The sequence below is a fragment of the Cydia splendana genome, chromosome 12 (assembly GCF_910591565.1).
Source record: "Cydia splendana chromosome 12, ilCydSple1.2, whole genome shotgun sequence".
Taxonomy (NCBI): Eukaryota; Metazoa; Arthropoda; class Insecta; order Lepidoptera; family Tortricidae; genus Cydia; species Cydia splendana.
Genome location: NC_085971.1, coordinates 12825863 through 12847395, shown reverse-complemented (window position 1 = coordinate 12847395; position 21533 = coordinate 12825863). Strand labels below are relative to the sequence as shown.

General features: G+C 37.7%; 1 protein-coding gene and 1 long non-coding RNA gene across 2 annotated transcripts in view; both read right to left on the bottom strand.

Annotated features, from left to right (window-relative positions):
• Positions 1-6665, bottom strand: part of LOC134795573 (dual specificity protein phosphatase 22-like) — an 85979-nt gene extending 79314 nt beyond the window's left edge. The window contains exon 1 of the mRNA XM_063767467.1: positions 6326-6665. Coding sequence (XP_063623537.1) covers positions 6326-6346 — 21 coding nt within the window. The 5' untranslated portion in view covers positions 6347-6665. The remainder of the gene's footprint in view (positions 1-6325) is intronic.
• The window catches only part of LOC134795579 (uncharacterized), a 265880-nt gene that overhangs the window by 83010 nt on the left and 161337 nt on the right, over positions 1-21533 (bottom strand). The gene's annotated exons all lie outside the window — the stretch shown is intronic.

Sequence of the window (21533 nt, the reverse complement as noted above, 5' to 3'; positions counted from 1 at the left end):
TCCCATACAACAAACGTGATATCGACCATTGATGGACTGTGCGGAAAGAGAAGTCTTAGAATGTATGGGATCCCATACTGTTCTCTTTCCGCACAGACTCTATATAGATAGAAAAACGTAGAAACGGGGTTTTGGGTTGCGAAAAAATTTTAATGGTCGTAAAGGGCCGTGACACCATAAAGTTTGAAAAACACTGATATAGATTAATGGTAAGTATAATTATAGTATGTCGGCAATGGCTACAAATGTACAAAAAATTAAACTAGGACTAATAGACTAGGAGATAATTTACCTACACAAAGTAAAAAACCTCCAACCTGCAACAAACATGGGAAGCAAGTAATGACGAATTATGTACTTACTGCTATAAAATGAGCTGGTATCCGCAGAGGCAAAAAGATGTCTGTTACTTTACATATCATAGAACGAATTATTTATTACTGGCGAGCTCGTACTATTATTGGTGGATTTAGAATGCTTATTTTTGTATGGTAGTAGCACCGGAAATATTTATAAGTAGGGTAAAGGGGAAACGTTAGGTATAGGTAACAAGTGCGTGATATGTCAGTGATTTCAAGGAAAATAAATGCCACTATTTACAGATGCGAAGCTAAACTGCCTATTAATGGATATTTAATGTATTGTATAGTCACGCCACGACATGAATTAATATGTCAGTAAGTATCTACATTTAGTTACAACAGAAGTATAATTATGTATAATAATGAATGACGGTTAGTCGTATAATCATACGAATCATACGTGGAAAAAATACAACTGAAATGCTGTCTCACAGAAAACTTCTGAACCCTTAAACAGTTCGCCCCTCTACACAGCACACCCCACATCTAAATAATCAACGCACACCAATTCGTTCATCCCCAGCAGATTAACCTACCTACAATGTTTACTTGCAACTTTTAAGAAGAAGACAAACACGCATTTATCCTCCTGAGACCCCATGTCATTATTCCAGTTTTGAATTTCTACCTTCTTGTATTCCATTTTAATTCAAAAATTCGATTTGGATTAAATCCTTTATATGCTTTAAGGCCTCAGGGACTCACGTTTTCGTGTTTTTGTGTCTGTATTTTTAGTGTTCCGTACAAAACTTTGTTCACGGAACACTTATAGGATCACTTCGGTCTTGAAAATCAGTTAAATGCGTTTTTTAATATTATTATTATAGTTTTTTTTTATGTAATTCGACATTAAGAGACCATATACATCTCAAAGTAATTGTAATACGTTACATAGTTTGAATTGGTAGTTGCAGTTAGTTGTATTTTATAAAATTGTTGATGTATTGTTATTATTTTTGCTTACTATGCTATGTAAATTCAATGTTGACGTGTAAAAGTGCCCTTGTGACCTATTTGCTGAATAAATGTTGAAGTGAACAAGTGAACTAAAAACCTTCTACATACAGCGCCACTTTAGTTACAAAAAAACTTTTTACATCTAAGTACCGAATTAAAATTAAATAAAGTTTCAACTTCGCTAATGACGCCGGCTGGGGTGCCCCCGAGGTCATACAATTTACTTAACAACTTTATCTTTTCCAATCTTACGAATTCAATTTGGAAATGTAACGGTGTTCTGCGCAAATTATTAAGAGTTCTGAAGCAATTAGGACGTGAAACAATTGGTGATTCGATAATTTTGTATAAGGCATCGTATTTAGATAAGTAACAAAATGTCGTCTAAGTCTTATGGAATTTGTCGGTATTATTTAAATAAGTACGTTTTAAATATATTTTTCAAATAATTTCAAGACTACGTATTAGTGGAAAGATTAAAGATGTAACTAAGTACCTAATGACATATAATCTCCTTTTGCCTTCTACATATTGTCTATGATATTGACATACGTGTTTTAGAAACCTAATGTCTATCCTATATGTCTAATTATCTTATGCATACTTCTAGTTAATTAAAGCCAATTTCCTTTGGTATTTCGTTTCTATGTATCAATTTAATTAACTAGAAAAATAATGACGGATCCGAAGAAAGAATCAGATGATAAGTCATCGCATTTATTATCGAGATATCTTCGACCGGAACGGTTTGACGTTGAACCTACGGCCCCCGCGGCTGGAGATAAGTGGTTGCATTGGCTGTACACCTTCACTAGCTTTCTCACCGAACATACTTCCACCGATGCTACGGATAATATAAAATTAAAACTGCTAGCGAACCATTTGTCATCTAGTATTTTCATCATCATCAAAGACTGTCAAACCTATAAATCTGCTATTGCTCTCTTAGACAAAGCCTACGTGAAACCCCAAAATGAAATATTGGCTCGCCACGTCCTCGGGACAAGAAAACAAAAGCAAGACGAAAGTATTTCTGAATATTGCCGCGCCTTGCATCTTCTGGCGCAAAAGTGCAATTTCAAGTCCGTCTCAGCTGAAGAACATAAAGAACAAGCTGTACGATACGCCTTTATATCTGGTATCCTGTCGCCTAAAATACGGGAACGTTTGTTAGAAAAATCATCTCTATCAATGGACGAAGCTTATAATCAGGCAGTAACCCTCGAAACAGCCGAAAAGGACTCCGAAACTATGGGTGTTAACATCCCAAGTACATTGAATGCCTTGTCAGTACTGCCTTCACAAGAAGCTACAAATACTCACAATGCTGCTGTCCCTGCTGTCCCTGTACCTCAACCACCAATACGGCGTTGTTTCTTTTGCGGTGGTAAGGTACACCAAAGAATAAAGTGTCCTGCTTTCCACGCTCACTGTCAACTATGTACCAAGAAGGGACACTTTGCGTCAGTCTGCCGGTCTCGTGGCTCTCCCTCCACGAGCAATGCCATTCCGAGTTCCATCGGAAGCTTACCATCTCAAGATTCCTACGAAACCGAATATTCTGCTGCAAGCCCGTCGAGCCTACGAAAAGCTACGGTCGCCATAACTATCAACGACATTCGCGCCGACGCTCTGATTGACACCGGGAGCTCCAAGAGCTACATTGATAGAAACATAGCACAATTAATGAAATTACAGCAATATCCGCACAAAGAAACGATTAATCTAGCATCTCTAAGCAACACGTCACAAGTAGAAAGCATTTGTTTTGCTACGCTCCAAATAGATAATCACACATATAAGCAACGCCTTCTACGCATAGTAACCAACCTATGCGCGGACGTCATCGTCGGCCATGACATACTCAAAACTCACTCCAAAGTCGAGCTCGATTTCGGAGGGACCAGAGAACCCTTACATATTTGCGTAATGGAAGCATCAGTACCGCCAGCATCTGTCTTTACGCACTTATCTGCTGATCTTACGCCCATCGCTATTAAATCTAGACGTCACAACAAAGATGATGAAGAATTTATTCAAGCCGAGATATCTAAACTTTTAAAAGATGGGATTATCGAGCCAAGCGTCTCTCCTTGGCGCGCTCAAGTACTAGTTGCTGGAGGTGGATCTCATCGAAAAAGAATGGTCGTCGACTACTCTAGAACTATCAATAAGTTCACATATCTAGATGCGTATCCTCTGCCTCACATTGAGTCGATAGTTTCGAAAGTAGCGAAATTCAACCACTTTAGCCAGATTGATTTGAAGAGTGCATACCATCAAGTCCCTATACTTGAAAGAGAGAAAATATATACCGCATTTGAAGCTTGTGGTAAACTCTGGCAATTTAAACGTATTCCATTTGGCGTCACTAACGGAGTTGCGGCTTTTCAACGCACTCTCGAACACATAATTGAAAAAGAACATTTACAAGGCACCTTTACTTATCTTGATGACGTCACAGTCTGCGGTAAAAACAAAGAAGAGCACGATAAAAACTTACAACAATTCATGGCCGCTGCTAAGAAGTACAATCTCACACTAAACGAACAAAAATGTAATTTCAGCAAAAGTTCCATCAGCCTCCTTGGATACACTGTCAGGGACAACGTTATTGAACCAGATAAAGACCGACTGGAGCCTCTAATAAAACTACCGTTACCGCGCAATACTGCAGAATTGAAGAGAGCTCTAGGGCTATTTGCTCACTACGCTAAATGGGTTCATAACTTTTCGGAAAAGATTCAACCTTTGATTAACAATTCCAACTTCCCTTTAGACGTAAATGCACAGCGTAGTTTTCAACTTCTTAAATCTGATATTAAAAAGGCAGCATTGGTTGCTATTGACGACAAAGAAACCTTGACGGTGGAGACTGATGCATCAGATTATGCTCTAGCCGCGACATTATCACAAAATGGTCGACCGGTTGCGTTCTTCTCGAGAACTTTGTCGGACAGCGAGCGTAAACATGCTTCCGTTGAAAAGGAAGCCTGTGCTATCGTCGAATGCCTTAGAAAATGGCGCCACTACCTTATTCACAGACATTTTATCCTTATCACTGATCAGAAATCCGTAAGCTACATTTTCGACCAAAATCATACTAGCAAAATCAAAAACGACAAGATTGAAAGATGGAGGCTCGAACTGTCATGCTATAAGTATGATATTATTTACAGACCAGGGGCTCAGAATACTGCTGCTGACGCTCTTTCAAGAGTTTGCGCGTTTATGAACAATAATAAGCTATACGAATTGCACGATGCGCTTTCTCACCCTGGGATTTCTAGAATGTATCACTGGATCAAGCTAAAGAATTTACCATACAACTTAGACGATGTCAAAAAGATGACTGCTTCATGTCGCGTATGCGCAGAAATCAAACCACGCTTTGCCAAAGCAAATGGCACTTTGATTAAAGCTTTATCGCCCTTCGAACGCTTGAATGTAGATTTTAAAGGACCTTTGCCTTCGAACACAAATAACAAATATATTCTAACAATAATTGATGAATTCTCACGCTACCCTTTCGCATACGCATGTCCTGACACATCTTCGGCGACTGTCATCAAGTGCTTCAAAGAACTTTTCTTCGAATATGGCCAGCCCTTATATATACATAGTGACAGAGGATCCTGCTTCATGTCGGAAGAAATACAAAGTTTCCTCAAGAAATGTAACATTGCCACTTCTCGCACTACTCCCTACAACCCTCAGGGTAACGGGCAAGTGGAAAAGCTTAACGGCACCCTCTGGCGAACTATACAGTTGTCCTTAAAATCGAAGAACCTGCCCATCGAAAACTGGGAACAAGTCTTGAAACTTTCTCTCCACTGCGTACGATCGCTCCTTTGCACTTCGATAAATGCCACTCCACACGAGAAGCTATTTAATTTCCCTAGGAGGACACCAGTCGGCGAGTCGCTTCCATCATGGCTCGTTCCGGGACCTGTCTTACTTAAGAAATTTGTTCGATCGAAAACAGACCCCTACGTAGAAGAAGTCGAGTTACTACACAGTAATCCGAACTACTCGTATGTACGACGACGTAATGGCCAGGAGTCTACCGTATCTAACAGACACTTAGCGCCTCTTCCCTTATCGGATGATGAAGGCTCTATACCCGACGGAACGGCTACTGATGGAGGATCTGATATTCCCACATTAGACGAAGAACAAGAAAATCCTGTTGATGCAGGTACACTTAATAATGACCAAGAGATCTACAGTACTCCACCACAAGAAGCTCCGCCTTCACGGATCTTCCGTAGATCTACGAGGTCTAAGAAGATGCCTCAACATCTTAACGACTACATCCTGGATCCGAACGAAGAAATCATAGAGGGGGAGAATGACATATAATCTCCTTTTGCCTTCTACATATTGTCTATGATATTGACATACGTGTTTTAGAAACCTAATGTCTATCCTATATGTCTAATTATCTTATGCATACTTCTAGTTAATTAAAGCCAATTTCCTTTGGTATTTCGTTTCTATGTATCACCTAACTACTTATATTAATTTCAAAAATATGTTCCTAAAGTTTTTCGCACCTAACTATAGAATAATTAAAAAGTCAAACTAACACTTGTGTGCTATCTACACATAAGTAGATATAGAGTTTCACATATATAGTCTAAAGCATTAAAACGGAAATAATTAGTAAGGAATTTCCGTACATCAGAGTTTAGCCGTTGTTTTATGTTTTCATTGTCATCAAATAATCATAAATATGCATATGCGCACCTACAGAAAGTCGAAAAAGAACAATATCCCCAAAACATCCACTTTAATTTAAAAAAAATCGTAGATAGTGCAACATCTACGAAATTCGGCTACGATGTGCTACGAGCGCGCTACGCCTGCGGATGCTACGGACGCCGGCTACGAACTCACCCACGGACCTTACGTAACCCCATCCTCTCACAAAACTTTGCAAATAAACAACGTCAAAAACAATGAGATAACTAAGATAACTTGGAATTGGAAATAGCCAAACTCACCTTATTCATTCCATTTCCCATCTTCGTTGCAACAAACACCTAATTAACCAACAAATTTATTGTCATAATAACAATAACAACACTCAACGTTTAATAAACTTTAATAAAATCGACGGCATCGTAAATATGTCAATCTGTCAACAGGCGTCACTATGGCTACATTGTCGACGCGCGCGCGATTATATCGATATTCGGTCACAGGTTATAACTTATAAACGTCAGTTATGCACGTGGGCATGTTAATGGCCAGCTAGATACTAGGGCTGTGCAAGTATCGATCTGTATCGCGAGTTCGAGGAGCCGAGACGTGCGGCGTGGAGGGCTGGCGGCGCGCCACTGCCAGTGCCGGCGTCAGTGGCGTCACTGCGTCTATTAGCCCGCTAGGGGTGGGCTATCGACAAAATACTTGGCGATGAACAGTGCAGTGCGTTTGAATTGAAGCCGTGTGAATAATAAAAACCTGTAGTAAAACATATTTATTTTATAACCCTTTTAAATAATAAGTGCATTAGATATAGTTTGCTATTACACAATCTGTTTAAAAATAGTACCTATAAATGAAGTTAAGTGTATCCTGTATGGGTAATTAGGTAGGCATTATGCACGCATAATTAAATATTTTTCACGTAGCTTATAGTGACAGCTGTAATTTACATACAATTTATTAGTTTAATACACATAAATTGTATTGAGATGAAAACTGTCACCAAGTCACTGTACCCAAGTTATGTGAAAAATACTACCTTTAGAAAACTTGTAATATTTTTTAACTTATCGTGTGATATTTAATTATAAAAATTAAGGTAAATTAAGATTCTGTGACAGTTTGGAACACAGTTTCCTATTATTAAACGTACTTAAAAAATTCTAAAGATTATTCTCAATTCCTTGGGATTTTTTTTGGTGACTCTGGTCGATATAATATTAGAAGATATACCTATAGAACTAACAATGAAGTACCTTTTCAGACAAAAATAAACTAATCGTCCAGCGATCTTTCAGGATTCGGGTAACATAAGTATCTCAATAAAAAAAAAGAATCAGACGAATTAGGTGGTTCGCTTTCCATACAAAAAATAATTGCGTTATATTAAGTAATTACACACTATTACTTCATAAATATATGCGCATCTGTCTACTATTCAACAAAATGCCAATCGAGCTGAAGGGACTCGTTAATCATACAATTTTTAGTCATAGGTTAAAAAAATACTTGCTCGACAAATGTTTATATGATATTGACGATTTTTGAAATCACAAATTCTTTCCTTTTATTTTTATTCATGTTTTTATTAGTTTCATTTAAATTGTATTCTAAACTAGATCTAATTATATACTTTTATGTTTTTATCATCCATATATAATGGCAAATATTCTCCTTTATTTAATGAATGATTTATTTTGTTGTAGTTAAGTGGACATTGTATTTTATGAATTTATTTAGTGTTATAGTTAGAATTCAAATTCAAATAATTTTTTTCAGAATATTATTTATGCTTCTACTCTATGCATTCAAACAAAATTGACATTGTTTATGAATAAGTATCTTGTATCTTTCAAATGTTTATTTGCGCTAAATTGATAGTAAAACTTTGTTTTATACAGAAATCACGCAAAACAACGTTTTATTTTTTATCAATGCAATACCAAAATAACGTTTTTTGCGTGATTTCTGTACATATTTATGTAATTACTTAATATAACGCAATTCTTTTTTGGATGGAAAGCGAACCATCTTAAAATTATCGATTAGAAGCTGGGCAGCCCTAGCTCGCTCGGTGCGATAGTGCGCTGCAGGGAGGTTCAGGCTGTTTAGTCGTCTTGACGTAACACGCGCGCAAAATTTACCGCTTTATAAAACCAGGGTATTTAAATATTTTCAGCCTAAATATGATTAAAGATAAAATGAAACTATTTGTACTAGATAGGTAGTATAAATAATACCTCAAAAACAGTTTTACGTTTAATAATTAATATGAACCACAGTGGCGCCAGGCATCACTTCCTGTTCGGTATGGGGGTCTGGGGGTACGTTGCATGCGTGACGTCGGGTTGGTGGCTTTCCTAGCATCATCTCATGCGGCATCAGGTCTTGCCACTAGAATTCTCTCCTTAAATGGTGGCAATATCTGTATTACATTTCTCACGGAGGCTCTTTCCGAGTGGTCGTGCCGCTTTGCAGGAGTTGAACGACCAGAAAACCCCTCTTCACAAAGACTTTGGGATGATATTCTGTGCCGTGAGTGGCATAAGGGCCTATTGGAGAGTGCTGTAGGGAAGGACGTTGCCAGGCTAAAGGCTGTTAGGGAACCTGAGTCCGGGGCATGGTTGCATGCCTTGCCGTCACCACACTTGGGAACCTTACTTGATAATGACACGTTACGGATGGCGGTAGCACTGAGAATTGGGGGCAAGGTGTGCGAGCCACATCAGTGTAAGTGCGGGGCAATGGTGGAGGCGGATGGTCACCACGGGCTAAGCTGCTTGCGGTGTGTGGGTAGGATACCTAGGCACTGTGCCATTAATGAATTAATAAGGCGAGCTTTGGTGTCGGCGAACGTCCCATGTATCATGGAGCCCCAGGGCCTAAGTCGTTTGGACGGCAAGAGACCGGATGGTCTTACACTTGTTCCTTGGGCGAAGGGCCGCAGCTTGCTTTGGGATGCCACGTGTGTGAGTACTTTTGCTCCCACTCATCTCACGCGCACGGTAAACAAGGCAGGTGCAGCGGCTGAAACTGCTGCTAGGTTGAAGCACAGCAAGTACGCGAACCTTGAACAGGTGTACGATTTTGTCCCGGTTGCCGTCGAGACGGCGGGGCCTTGGTGTGCCGAGGCCAAAGCCTTTATTAAGGATATAGGGCGACGCTTAAGGGATAGGGGCTGCGACCCTCGCTCTGGTTCTTTCCTTATCCAACAAATATCACTGGCCATTCAGCGGGGTAATGCCGCCAGTATTTTTGGCACATTTGATCCGGGAGACAACCAGAGTGGGGGGCAATATTTTATTTGTTAAGTTCGTTTTACTCATTCTTAGGTTTATTTTAGTATATTAAAGGAAGTACTTAAACGATTGTATTAGAATCAAATCGGAAAAGGCCAAAACAAATAATAAAAGTAAATAAGATAAGTCTAATTAACAAATACAACAGAGAAGATAACGTAAATGTAACCTAAAATTAAAACTACCTACAAAACTAAACTAACATTAAAATAAACCTACTTAAAAATTAAACAACAATAGAAAAAATATGAAAGGCCTATGAAAGGTCCCCCAAGTCTGTGCCCTGCGGAAGGGTGCCCATGAGGCTGGCTACATTACCCCGCTGGATGGCTATGCCTACTCGTTGACCTAGGAATGAGCCAGCCCTAGGGTCACCCGAGGTCTCCAGTATTTTTTTTTTTATTTCCTGGAAGAGGATATGGGCGTCGCTGCTCCACGGCCCTAGGGTCTCTACCGCAAACGCCGCAAATATGTGGTTGTTAGAGAGACCAGCATATTTGCGGCGCTTTAGGGCTTCAGCCTCTGCCGCCGCTCCGCCAGCCTTTAGTGATGTGGCGGAATGCCATCGGGCCTCTTGCCATCGTCGCGCGCCAGGCCGGGTGGTTCTAACGCGGCCGGCACGCCCACGCTGACAAGGGCCCGACGGATGACATCGTTGAGGCTGGCATGGCGGGACAGACGACCGGCACTCCTTCGGCAGGAGAGGCCGTGGGAGCCCAGACCGTAAATAAAAAAAAATAATAAATAAAAAATAAATAATATTAAATAATATTATTTCTTTCTACTTTTTAAATCTTTACGGGCTTAACGCGTTCTAAAATTTACTCGTACCTATTACTTTTAACAGCCTGCGTTGATTTTATTAGCGTGTCCTACCTCCTTTTGAGCCTTGTTTTTTACAAATAAATCAAATTAAATAACTTTCTGCCAAGCTTAAAATAACACAAGAAAAAGAAATGCCGTAGGTATTTATACATATATTTTCAAACACTTCAAGCCACAGCAAGCCTTATATTTTTATTCAACATCAAAAGAAGGTTTCGAGGGCGTAAGGGAAACGATTTAGAACTGTGGTATCTTTAAGGGTTCCCTAATTTTAAAAGGCAATTGCATCGACCCTTTGCACGCCGTCGTTGAACAGGCTATTTGCAAGTAAAAGATGTTCCTTTGCCGCTGTTTCTCCGTTTTCGTACAAAAATGGGTACAGATGAGTATTTACTTGAACTCTTACTTAAGGTTAATGTGGCTAATTCCGTCATTTACCGCCTATTCCGTCCACTAGCGTTTTTCTCGAACAACGATAATTTCGTCGACAAAGCAGCGATTGCTTTTAGTTTCAGCAATCAAAAGCAAATGTTTTTGAAGTGAAAACTTCTTTAGCGGCGCTGTGTACTTTTTGTGATGGGGAAAAAATGTTAAACTCGCGACAGGTCATGTGACCGTAAGATTCGTAAGACGTAAGACGGACACGTGACCTGATCGAAAAACTGTTACAATGTCATTGAGTTTTCACTTCTGCCGTCACTCCCGGAGTGCAACCCGTTGGTTTTTTTCCTACGATTGAAATTCAAAGATATATACGCTCGTAGACAGAATAGTCCCTATGACGGAATTAGCCATATTGACCTTACACGTTTCTATTTTAACCAAGTAAACATGCCGAACAAGAAACAAACTAAGCTAGGGCGGGGTAAGATTCGGATACCTAATTGAAATGTATATATGTATAAAACTAGACGAAGATGTAAAAAAATCACATTACTCGCATGAAATTATTAGCGACAGGTTGTGGGTAAGTATCTATTTCGCGTTTTTAACCCAATACTAGATACGTTTTTCTATTCCTAAATAAATTTGCGCGATTTATATTAGGTAGGTACCTATTTATCTTAGGATCAGCTACTGATAATCCTAAAGTAATCCCTTAGTCTCATCCTGCCATGTAAGGACCAGGGGCGTATTTACCATAGGGCCAAGGGGGCCATGGCCCGGGGCGGCAGGCCGCAGGGGGGCGGCGAAGCCGCCCCCTTGCGGCTTTTTCTGGGCGCCTTTTATAATCAAACTTAGCTATATTTTTTATTATATTTTAATTGACATTTAAATTAATAAACAAACGAACGCTTCAAACCCCACCAATTGCTAAAAATATCTACCAACAAGTACCTAAATTAAGCAACATTTTCGTTCAAGAAGTATTAGTACGGCGCAGTGCCGGATTTACCACTAGGCTGAGTAGGCTGAAGCCTATGGCGGCAGATTTTAGGGGGCGGCAAATTTGGGTCAAAAAAATATTTTATTAGCTGTTCAGATAGGGTCGACCAGAATTTTGTCGCTCCCCTATTTATTTGTAAAATTTAAATAACAAGCCTTGTCGATTTTGCCGCCCTCTGTCATGTCAAGACCCTTTATATTGAGACAGACAGACGGCCGGACGGACAACAAAGTGATCTTATATGGGTTCCGTTTTTTTCCTTTTAAAGTACGAAACCCTAAAAATGTACCTACTATTTTCTCGAAAAAATTTCGCGCTCGCTACGCTCGCGTTTTCACGTACGTACCTAACATTATTTGTTACCCATCTGACTATATACATACGGGCGGTTCTTGTGTCTTCGTGGTATTGAATCTCACTAAATTGTTCCGATCCCATGCCGAAACTCAGTACAGATAGAGTGCTCTCGATATCAGGTACAAATACAATACTTTTCATGACTTTCCAGCACCACAGAATGAGGGATAATGGTACGGCCTGTGTAATACGCATCCCTACTACTGTCGTCTGCATAGCAATGATTATCATTGATATGCAGCAATGACAGCACAGAACCTAGTGCAACGCCAGCGGTAATGTCCACACTATCGGAGCAGCTTCCGTCTACTATACGGCTCATGTGAAAGCTAGCGATCCATTTGTATAACATATAGTCCCTCGAGCAGACTCGATGCCAGACCCGACCGAACTCCTTAGCTATATCCAGCCTGACTGCCATATCTCACCTTGATTCTCAATGGCCAAAACCCAGCAGTACCCACCGGTCACCGATCAGATCAGGCAAATATAACGAGGTCGCATCGTCATTGAGTGACAAAAACGGCCCATATAAATCTGTATCTAGAATAGTGACATTAGTGACGTCACCTTTCTGCACTCAAAAGAATAAAAAAATATCTACGTTCCACTATCAGCGGAGAGCGCCTGAATAGCTTAGCTCTTCTTAATATAGAAGCTGAGCTGACAAACGTTTTAAATTACGACAGCGTTATTGATGATTTTGTCAACCAATTTGTACATAGGAAAACAATGTAAATGCCTATGTGAGTAAATGGTAAATGTTTAGTTTTTTTTTATTTCACACCCCAAAGGTACTTGTTGCAGGTTTTTTTTGATGAAGGGGGGCGGCAAATCAAAATGGCCCGGGGCGCCAAATTTGTAAATACGCCTCTGGTAAGGACACTATACTTTCTACTATAAGGAACTCCAATCTATTCGGGTCCCATGAGGCTGTGTCAGCAGTCTCTTGCTAAAGCTAAATCCCAACATTATCCGAACAGCTTGCCGAGAAGATAGGTTTTATTCTATTTAAAGAGACTAAACATAGTAGGTAGGCATTTCATAGAAATCCATCTTGATAAAACCAAAGTATTTTTATAATGCAGTAACGAGGGGCTTTAAGGAATTAATTTAGAAGCTGATAGATTGGTACATATATTGTTTTCAACCAAAAGCTTAGGGTTATAAATGTTATAATATACATAATTATGTAAGTAGATATCGGCACTACTTAGAAAAAAACTCGTATCTTGTTCTGTCAATCAAAAGAAAAATTTCGTATCTAGACGCAAACAGAGTTACTGTCTTTCAACTTTGAGTAGCAGTGTGAGATAGGAGATTTTTTTCAAAGTAGTGCCGATATTCCGTTGTCAACAGGACACTGCTGTAATATCATAATTTAAAAATAAACATTTATAAATTAACGTTAACGAAAAAGATCGATCGGGTATTTTTTCCTTAAAAATGCTTTAATTTATAAAATATTTTCAGGAGTAACGGGTTAAATACATAACAGCAAAATAACTTTCAAAAAAACAAAACACATTCCTCGTTTGATACAAGATTACAAAACCCATGCTCTCGGGACAAACAAATTACAATAAATTTAATTGGAATTGTCCTTCCGCGTTCCGATGCGAATCCAACACGCTTGGCTTTAGACCAGCGGTGGAACAAACATGGGTTTTGATAACATTAAAGTTTTTTCTTTTTTGATATGTTATTGCATGCATGTTAAATAACATTTATGTAAAATATTAGAAAATTATAGGTGGAGCGTTCGGCCATATTTAAATATTTCAATTTTGCTAAATAACTATGTAAATATAAAATTAAAGTTACAAAAAACTGTAACATGTTCAATAACACTTTAATTTATTCACAATATTCGGTTTTTAGAAATCTGGAACAGCTGCTTTCTGGTGAACGTAAAAACACGAATTACTTTGTCAATAAAGAATTAAAGTAGCTGATATTGTAAAATTACGATATTATCTATCAACTTAGTATACTTGTAAAAATTTAGAAATGTAGACAATGTGCTTGTCTAGATATTGATTTCTGGTTAAGCAGTATAGCCAATATTGAATTAAAGTTTGTAGAGTTAATATTACACGGTCATAATAAAGATCTTAGTTCCCACACAAAATATTAGAAATATAAAATCACGGCGACACTAAATACTGATACGTAAGTATGCATTCCGCGCTTATATTGAGTTACATTTCAAACGCGCGGCGTTTTCGCGCGCCGCGCTGTGCGCCGTGGCAGGAGGCAGCGATCGACGGTGGCGGGCTAGCGATTAGCGCGGTGCCCGTAAAAAATACGCAAAACGTTTATAAAATTATTATCAATGGTAAATAGTTATATTGTTAATAGTAGGTACACTAATGGAAACTTACCTACACTTATTTATTTCTATATGTACTAGGGATTGCCCGCGGTTTGGTTTACGTAGAATTCGTTATCGTGTTAAGTATAGAAATAATAGATACATTTGAAAATTATTTTAGGTGCATTGTCATACAGATAACCACCCTTGTTAAAGTATTCTTCAAATTCAATAGACAGGTGTCATTTCAATATAATTTTGCGTAATTTGGCGCTTTTAGGTTATAAATGACTAGCGACATATATTTTTTGTTTAAGAGCGATATCCGATATATATATCTCCGATAATATTTACTTTATCATTTAAATCAATTTCAAACTAACGTTATTCAATATTTATCATTTTAAAGTCAATTTTACCAACCAACTGAGCTTTACGAGTATACCTACGGAAACAACTCAAAATTTGCATCAAATTAAATGGCACTCTTCTTATCCGTTTCGAACAATCAAGAGGGCCTTTACGAGCTGATGTAGTGAACATTTTATTTAACCCTCGTCCCTTGAAACCTTCACTACGCTCGAGGTTCAACTTTACGAACCACTCGCTACGCTTGTGGTTCAATTTTAGAATGTTTCGCTTGTTTGGGTATCAATATTAGCACGATTAATCAACAAATTTTCCCCTTGTAAAACAAATAAATAAGGTAGGTGAGGTGCAGGCATATGAGGCCCGGCGGGTAACAAGGCCCAGCATTCAAAAATAGCAGTTGCTCCCTATTATTCTGAATTTGTACTTGTTGCTAAGAAGATCCACTGTCAGTGCAGGTAAAAAGGTCCAGTCCCGGGCCTTATTGAACGTATGAGATGAAATAATAGATTAAAATATTTTAAGATAATTTTGAATATTTTTAATCTCTCATTAATAAGGCCGATTTGAAGAAACTTCTATGAAATTATGACTTATAAACAACACCTTCACTGCGTGCAGACTTTTCTTGGTCTAACTCTAATAATTTTTCACTTTCTTTATTGACCTAAAGACGTTTTAAAGAATCAAAAAGTCTAATAACATTTAGACATTTATACTTTTTAAAGGCAGTAACTACTTACTTATATAGGTAACTTTTTTTATTAATACATAGGTAGTTATTTACGATAGAAGTGCGAAATATAGAAATTTTGCAACGAATGACGAATTTTAAAACACGGCCAAAGGGAGTGTTTTAATGTGCTTATTATAGCACCGGTGTCGTAATGAAGCACCAGGGCCCTATTTCACCAACATGACAGGTGCGACAATTCGACAAGTCTCATTGTTGCTGACGTCACAGGCATCCATGGGCGACGGTTATAGCTTACCATCGGACGGGCCTTATTCCTGTTTGTCACTATCATTGTATTATTTTAAAAAAAACTTTATTATATCGGCAAAAAACAGGTATCTTTCTTGTGATGTTTATGATGATAATGATGACAATTGACACAAGATTTCAAAGAACTTTCGGTAATTCTTGACAGTAAATGAGTTCTGTGTCGGAATTTCGTGACAACTGTCGTATTTCTTGTGACAATTGTCCAAGTCCCAGCCCCCCCTTTGCTACAGTCCAACCCGAAAGGCACCTTAGGTCGGCGCTTACGTCATTATTACCGGCGCCCCAATACTAATGCGGTGCTACGCGACGTAAGCGCCGACCGCCATATTCAACGTGGTTTGTCACATAGTACCCTGTAAAGGTATGATTCCAGGGATAAAAAATATGTTATAACGTTATCCAGCGTATAATGGAATTCATAAAAGTTTTTCTTTATAATTACTACAAGTAAATTTGTTCATATTTGCATATTATTAAAAAGGTAAATGAAAAGTAATTGAGTAATTTAATTACTAATTAATGTAATCACAATTGCAAATTACACAGAAAAATTAATTACATGTAATTAAATTTTATGTAATTTAATTACAAACATTTTAATTACATGTAATTAAATTATTAATTAAATTACACGAGTAATTAATTACGCCCAACACTGGTTGGTGGCAAACAACCACACCGCTCGTCTGATGGTAAGCGGTTACCGTAGCCTATAAAGGCCTGTGACGTCAGTAACAGTGATGTCGACAAATGTCGCACCTGTCACGTTGGTGAAATAGGGCCCAGATGTACAGTAAAAATCATGTTAAAAGATAATACTAACTGTTACGAATAAATATTTATACTGTAAAAAATTAACCCACCAAAAACATTTTCATGTAAAATGTTGCTAAGACGAAACCATAAGCCTAAGACTCGCACTGTTAAAAAGTTATCAGATCTCTTGTCGAGCCAAGCTTCAAACTCTACAAGCCCCTTCACTAACTCTACACCTTAGTCAAAATATGTGGCTTGGCTGTTTTGCTACCGCCACATGGGCATAAGGTGAAAAACTTATTATAATCATTATTTTTAGGGTTCCGTACCTCAAAAGGAATAAAACTGAACCCTTATAGGATCACTCGTGTGTCTGGCTGTCCGTCTGTCACAGCCTATTTGCTCCGAAACTACTGGACTAATAAGTTGAAATTTGTCTATAACCCAAAGACATACATGTAAAGTAAATATGTAATATAAATTTAAATAAAGGGGTCAGTTTTGAGATGAATGATAAATAGAAGAAAAAAACTATATCTTTGTTATACATCAAATGAAGGGGCTCATTTTAGAATTAGAATCTCAAATATATTTATTCCATAATTTTAAAATAAATTGTTTAGAAGTTATTTAAGAAAACAGGCAAAATATTAACATTACCCTTATCTCCGAAACTACTGGGTCTTTTTATTATGAAAAAATACACATATTAGCTCTTTACCTATAGATGTCAGGAAAACCTATTAGAAATGTGGAGCTAAGCGTGAGCAGGCCTATGGAACTCTCTGCGCGAGCTCGGATTAATACCTTCGAATCTGCTCCCGTTCACGGTAGAAAAGCAAGCCAGTTGGTTGCCACACGCGCTCACGTACGCACGTCACCGCGCGCCGCACTGTCAATTTTTACGATAGTTACACGTACGGCGGGATTCGGGAAATGAATTAGAGATGCACTAGATAAGAAATAGTAAAGATATGTGGCGTTCCACGGCAAAAGGTACCATTGCCCCGACTAAATATTGGAGTGGCGATAATAATAAGCGTAAGCGCCAGCCGCCATAAGGTACCTTTTGCCGTGGAACGTCACATATCTTTACTGTTTCATATCCAGTGAATGTCTAACGGCGCGATATCTTAAAGTTCGAATCGCGCGGGTAGTAGGTACCTACCTACTATTGAATTTCTTTAATTAAACATGTAATGTTTAACATGTGTGACAAATGTATAGATTTAGATATCTATCTATTTGAAATAGGTAGTAAATTTTTAATTTATTTTGGTAAATGTTTATTTTAACGACAGTAAGTTTACACCGGAAAGTGCCTACTCATTTTTGCTCTGGTTAACTTATAATTAATTACCTTTATTCATGGGGTTTCTATTATTTTTCTTTACTATGTAACATTAATCTCTATCTGGTTTTAAATTACACGAAGTTTTAAAACTAATTCTTGCTGGGATTATTGCGCGGTTTATAAAACGGCGTAAACACTGCGGTTACTGCAGGGACATATGACCTTTTAAAATGACTATTTCGCAAACACTAAAGCATAATCGGAATATTAGGTATAATTTAAGATTTAGCTTTCCTTTTATTTCACTCCGCTGTTTAAGTGGGTATTTATTTATCATTTCTAAGCGTCAGCAACCCTAGCGTTGTGCCGGTGCGCGCGGTGCGGGGAGCGGCGCGTTGAAGGTCACTCCATTGTATTTTTGTGTAGGTATCAAAACGGTAGGTATTTGCGTTTTGTTTGAGAGATAAGTATCTGTTTGGAAGAACTATTGTATAATCTGTGGCGTGAGTCGGACTTAGTACTTAGTTTTTGATCCGATCCCTACGGGTTTTTAAAAGACATTTTACTCACTTTTCACTAAAAAAACATATTGTTAAAAATTGTGTAATGTACGGAACCCTTGGAACGCGAGTCCGACTTGCACTTGGGCGGTTTTTTTATTATACATACAATAGTTCTTGTAGAAACGAAACGGCCGAGCCACATACTTTGACTAAGGTGTAGAGCTAGTGAAGTTAGGGCTTGTAGAGTTAGAAGCTTGGCAAGGGATCTGATAACTTTTTGACAGTGCGAGCCTTATGGTTTCGTCTGGGCAACATTTTACATCAAAATGTTTTTGGTGGGATTTCACTTCTTTTTGTAAGTTGCTTATGATAATCTTCCATCCCCTAATTTAAAGGGTTGGGGGTGATTTACTATTAAAAATCCTGAAATATGTATCTGGGGGCATCTGTTACACAATGTACTTCTTACTGATTCCCCATATAAACCCTTCACCCCGTAAGGGTAAACTTTGGGGTTGAAATCTGCCTTCACCCCGTAAGGGTAAACTTTGAGGTTGAAATCTATTCTATATCCTTCCCCATAACAATACCTATCTACATACCAAATTTCAACTAAATCGGTTCAGCGATTATTGATTCCCCATACAAGATTAAACCCCCTCATCATCCCCTTAGGGATTAAAAAATTCAAGTTTTTGAATTTATTTGTTGTTTGTGAACTAAAACTATCTTACATATCAAATTTCAGCTTCTTAGAGGACTTCAGGAAGTACCCTAAAGGTATTGATAATCATCAAGTGAGTGAGTCAGTGACGAAATCGAAGTTTTTAGATATGAATAAAATCTAAAGTATAAGAGCTATGCAATTGATATGCTTAATATGTCCGAGAACTTTGTTTATCTAGTATAATCCAACCCCAAGTTATGAGGTTTCCAAAAAACGACGAAGCGCTTCGAGAAAAGGTAGATAGTGCCCTTGCGCTTTGCTCGTCTTGGCGGGGGCACTGCCGTGCCCCCAGATGTTAAAACATAATAATAATAAAGATTTATGTTTAGTGACTTTAGTTACCTACTATTTTCGCGTAAACTAGACAATTTTTATATCTTTAGTTAATAAGGCCCAAAAGAATTATTTTTAACTTATTATAAATATCCTCTTGTTGTGAAGTACCAAATATTGTTATTTGTATATGTATAACTCTTAAGTTAAAAACAATAAAATCTGTTATTGTCTACTGTCAAAGTGATTATTTTTTGCGGGATTAAGTAATACCCTGCTAGTGTTCAATAAGGCCCACAATAGGACTTTTATAAAAGGTATATTTTCCAAGAGTATCGTAATATTTTTATAACTATTTTGGTATAATGAAGAAACTTCAATAAATAAGACACCTATTTGAGTGAGTTTTTCATACTTAATATCCTGTTTATTAAAAAAAAAACCATTTTAATTTAAGGTGGGCCGTATATAGGTGAGGTCACTTACCTTATTGTATATTCAATATGTATACGTGTAATATTGAGCAGTTGGTTTATAATATACATAATATGATATTGACGTTGAATAGGACAGGACATGACAATAGGAACCAGAAATAGGTATAATCGGTCAAACCAATTTGTCAGTAAATAAAAACAAAAAACTATATTCATCCTTTTCTTTTGGGTGCTAGTACTAGTGTAAGTCAAAGATAGTATGATGATTCTCTCTATGTTTGAAATGAGACAGTCCTTTGACAAACTATGGTAAAAAATAGTTGTGAATATCATGTACATTTTTATTACAATTTCAAAATTCAAATGTTCTTCCTAATCAACTCGGCCACTAAACTAACTGATAACTTGGTATCCGATCCGCTAACTCGGCGAATGAATCGCCAATTCGCCAACTCTCCGAGCCGAGTCAACGCTATCACACTGCTACTAAGGCCATTCAAAAATAAACCTTAATTCGAGAGCCCGAAGGTTCTTATATGACAAACAATACATTATGACTTAAAACTTTATGGGAAACAAAGGGACCCCTTTAATTTCACGTAATGTCCGCATCTAATTTATATATGTCCACAGTAAACAAACAAATGAATGATAAGAAAAGACAGACAGTGCTGTGAGCGGGAGGTGGGGCGAGGCGAGGGGCGAGGTATAGGCAGGCTATGATAGGCTCTCGGGCGGCGCGCCGGCGACACTGACGGACCAGCGCGGCGTATGTATGAATTTCGCGCCTTTTTAAATATATTTTACTATTACAATGCAAGCTACACACCGAAATTTCTTATTTTCCATAATATGGCTGCGTATATTATTTTATAGTAATAGACTTATTTTTACAGACTCTAATTCAATATTAGATATTATAGGACAAAAAAACGCATATTAATTCTAAAGCATATATCTTATTCTTCTAAATTTTTAGCTTGCCTATTAACTTAAGAATTTAGATATGTTGTTGTGGATTTATTAAACTTTAATTCAATATCGACAAAATAATAAGCTAATTTGTAGTTTGACTAAGAAGCACGTTAAAAAAATTTCTAATAATTTTACATTATAAAGCGTCATACATATTATAAACGATGGAACTTAAACATTGCACTTTAATTCAATATTAAAAAATCATTACTAAAAATATATAAATACCTAATTTATATCTAACGCTCGTTCTATCTTTTCGTCATATTTTACAAATATGCTTAAAAATATGTCCCATGTCAGATAAGTATCCCTTTTTCATCTTTAGAATTATCAAAACTTTTAGTGCAAAAATCCGGTCCCACTATTGGTCTACTTCGTGAGCGTGAGGTTCGTAGTATTGACTTACGGCTCGATTCGGAAAATGAATTAGATTTCTACTAGACTTCAACAAGTTACGATACGGATAATTTAAAGATATTTGTAAGATAGATATGTCAAATTTGACGTTTCCGCGATTCTGGAGGACCTCTTGAACGATTTCGACAAGTTATGACTAAGATATCCAAGTCACATCTAGTCGATATCTAATGTAGATCTAGTTGATCTCTAAATCGTCTCAAAATCTTGTGATTATCTCGAAATCCGAATAGGCCTGTTACCCTCTAACACTCAGACACTCGAAAGTATACTTTATTGTATTCCTACATATAAAGTATAAAATAGAATGAGATCTGAAAAGCCCATACGTCGGATACTGAAGCTGAGAGCGGCAGCTTACTGGCTTGAACAAACACAATATTTTGTTATCTGCGGAACGACGCTGTCTCTGGGGCCTAGAGGCGTATTGTGATTATAATAACAGGTTATAAATTTGATTTGGTTATGGACATGATAGTGTTGTGAGGCGTGGACAAATAGCCAAATCTGCAGTTAAGCAACTAGAGAAAATATGGAAAAACCGTAACATCAAACGCGGCAA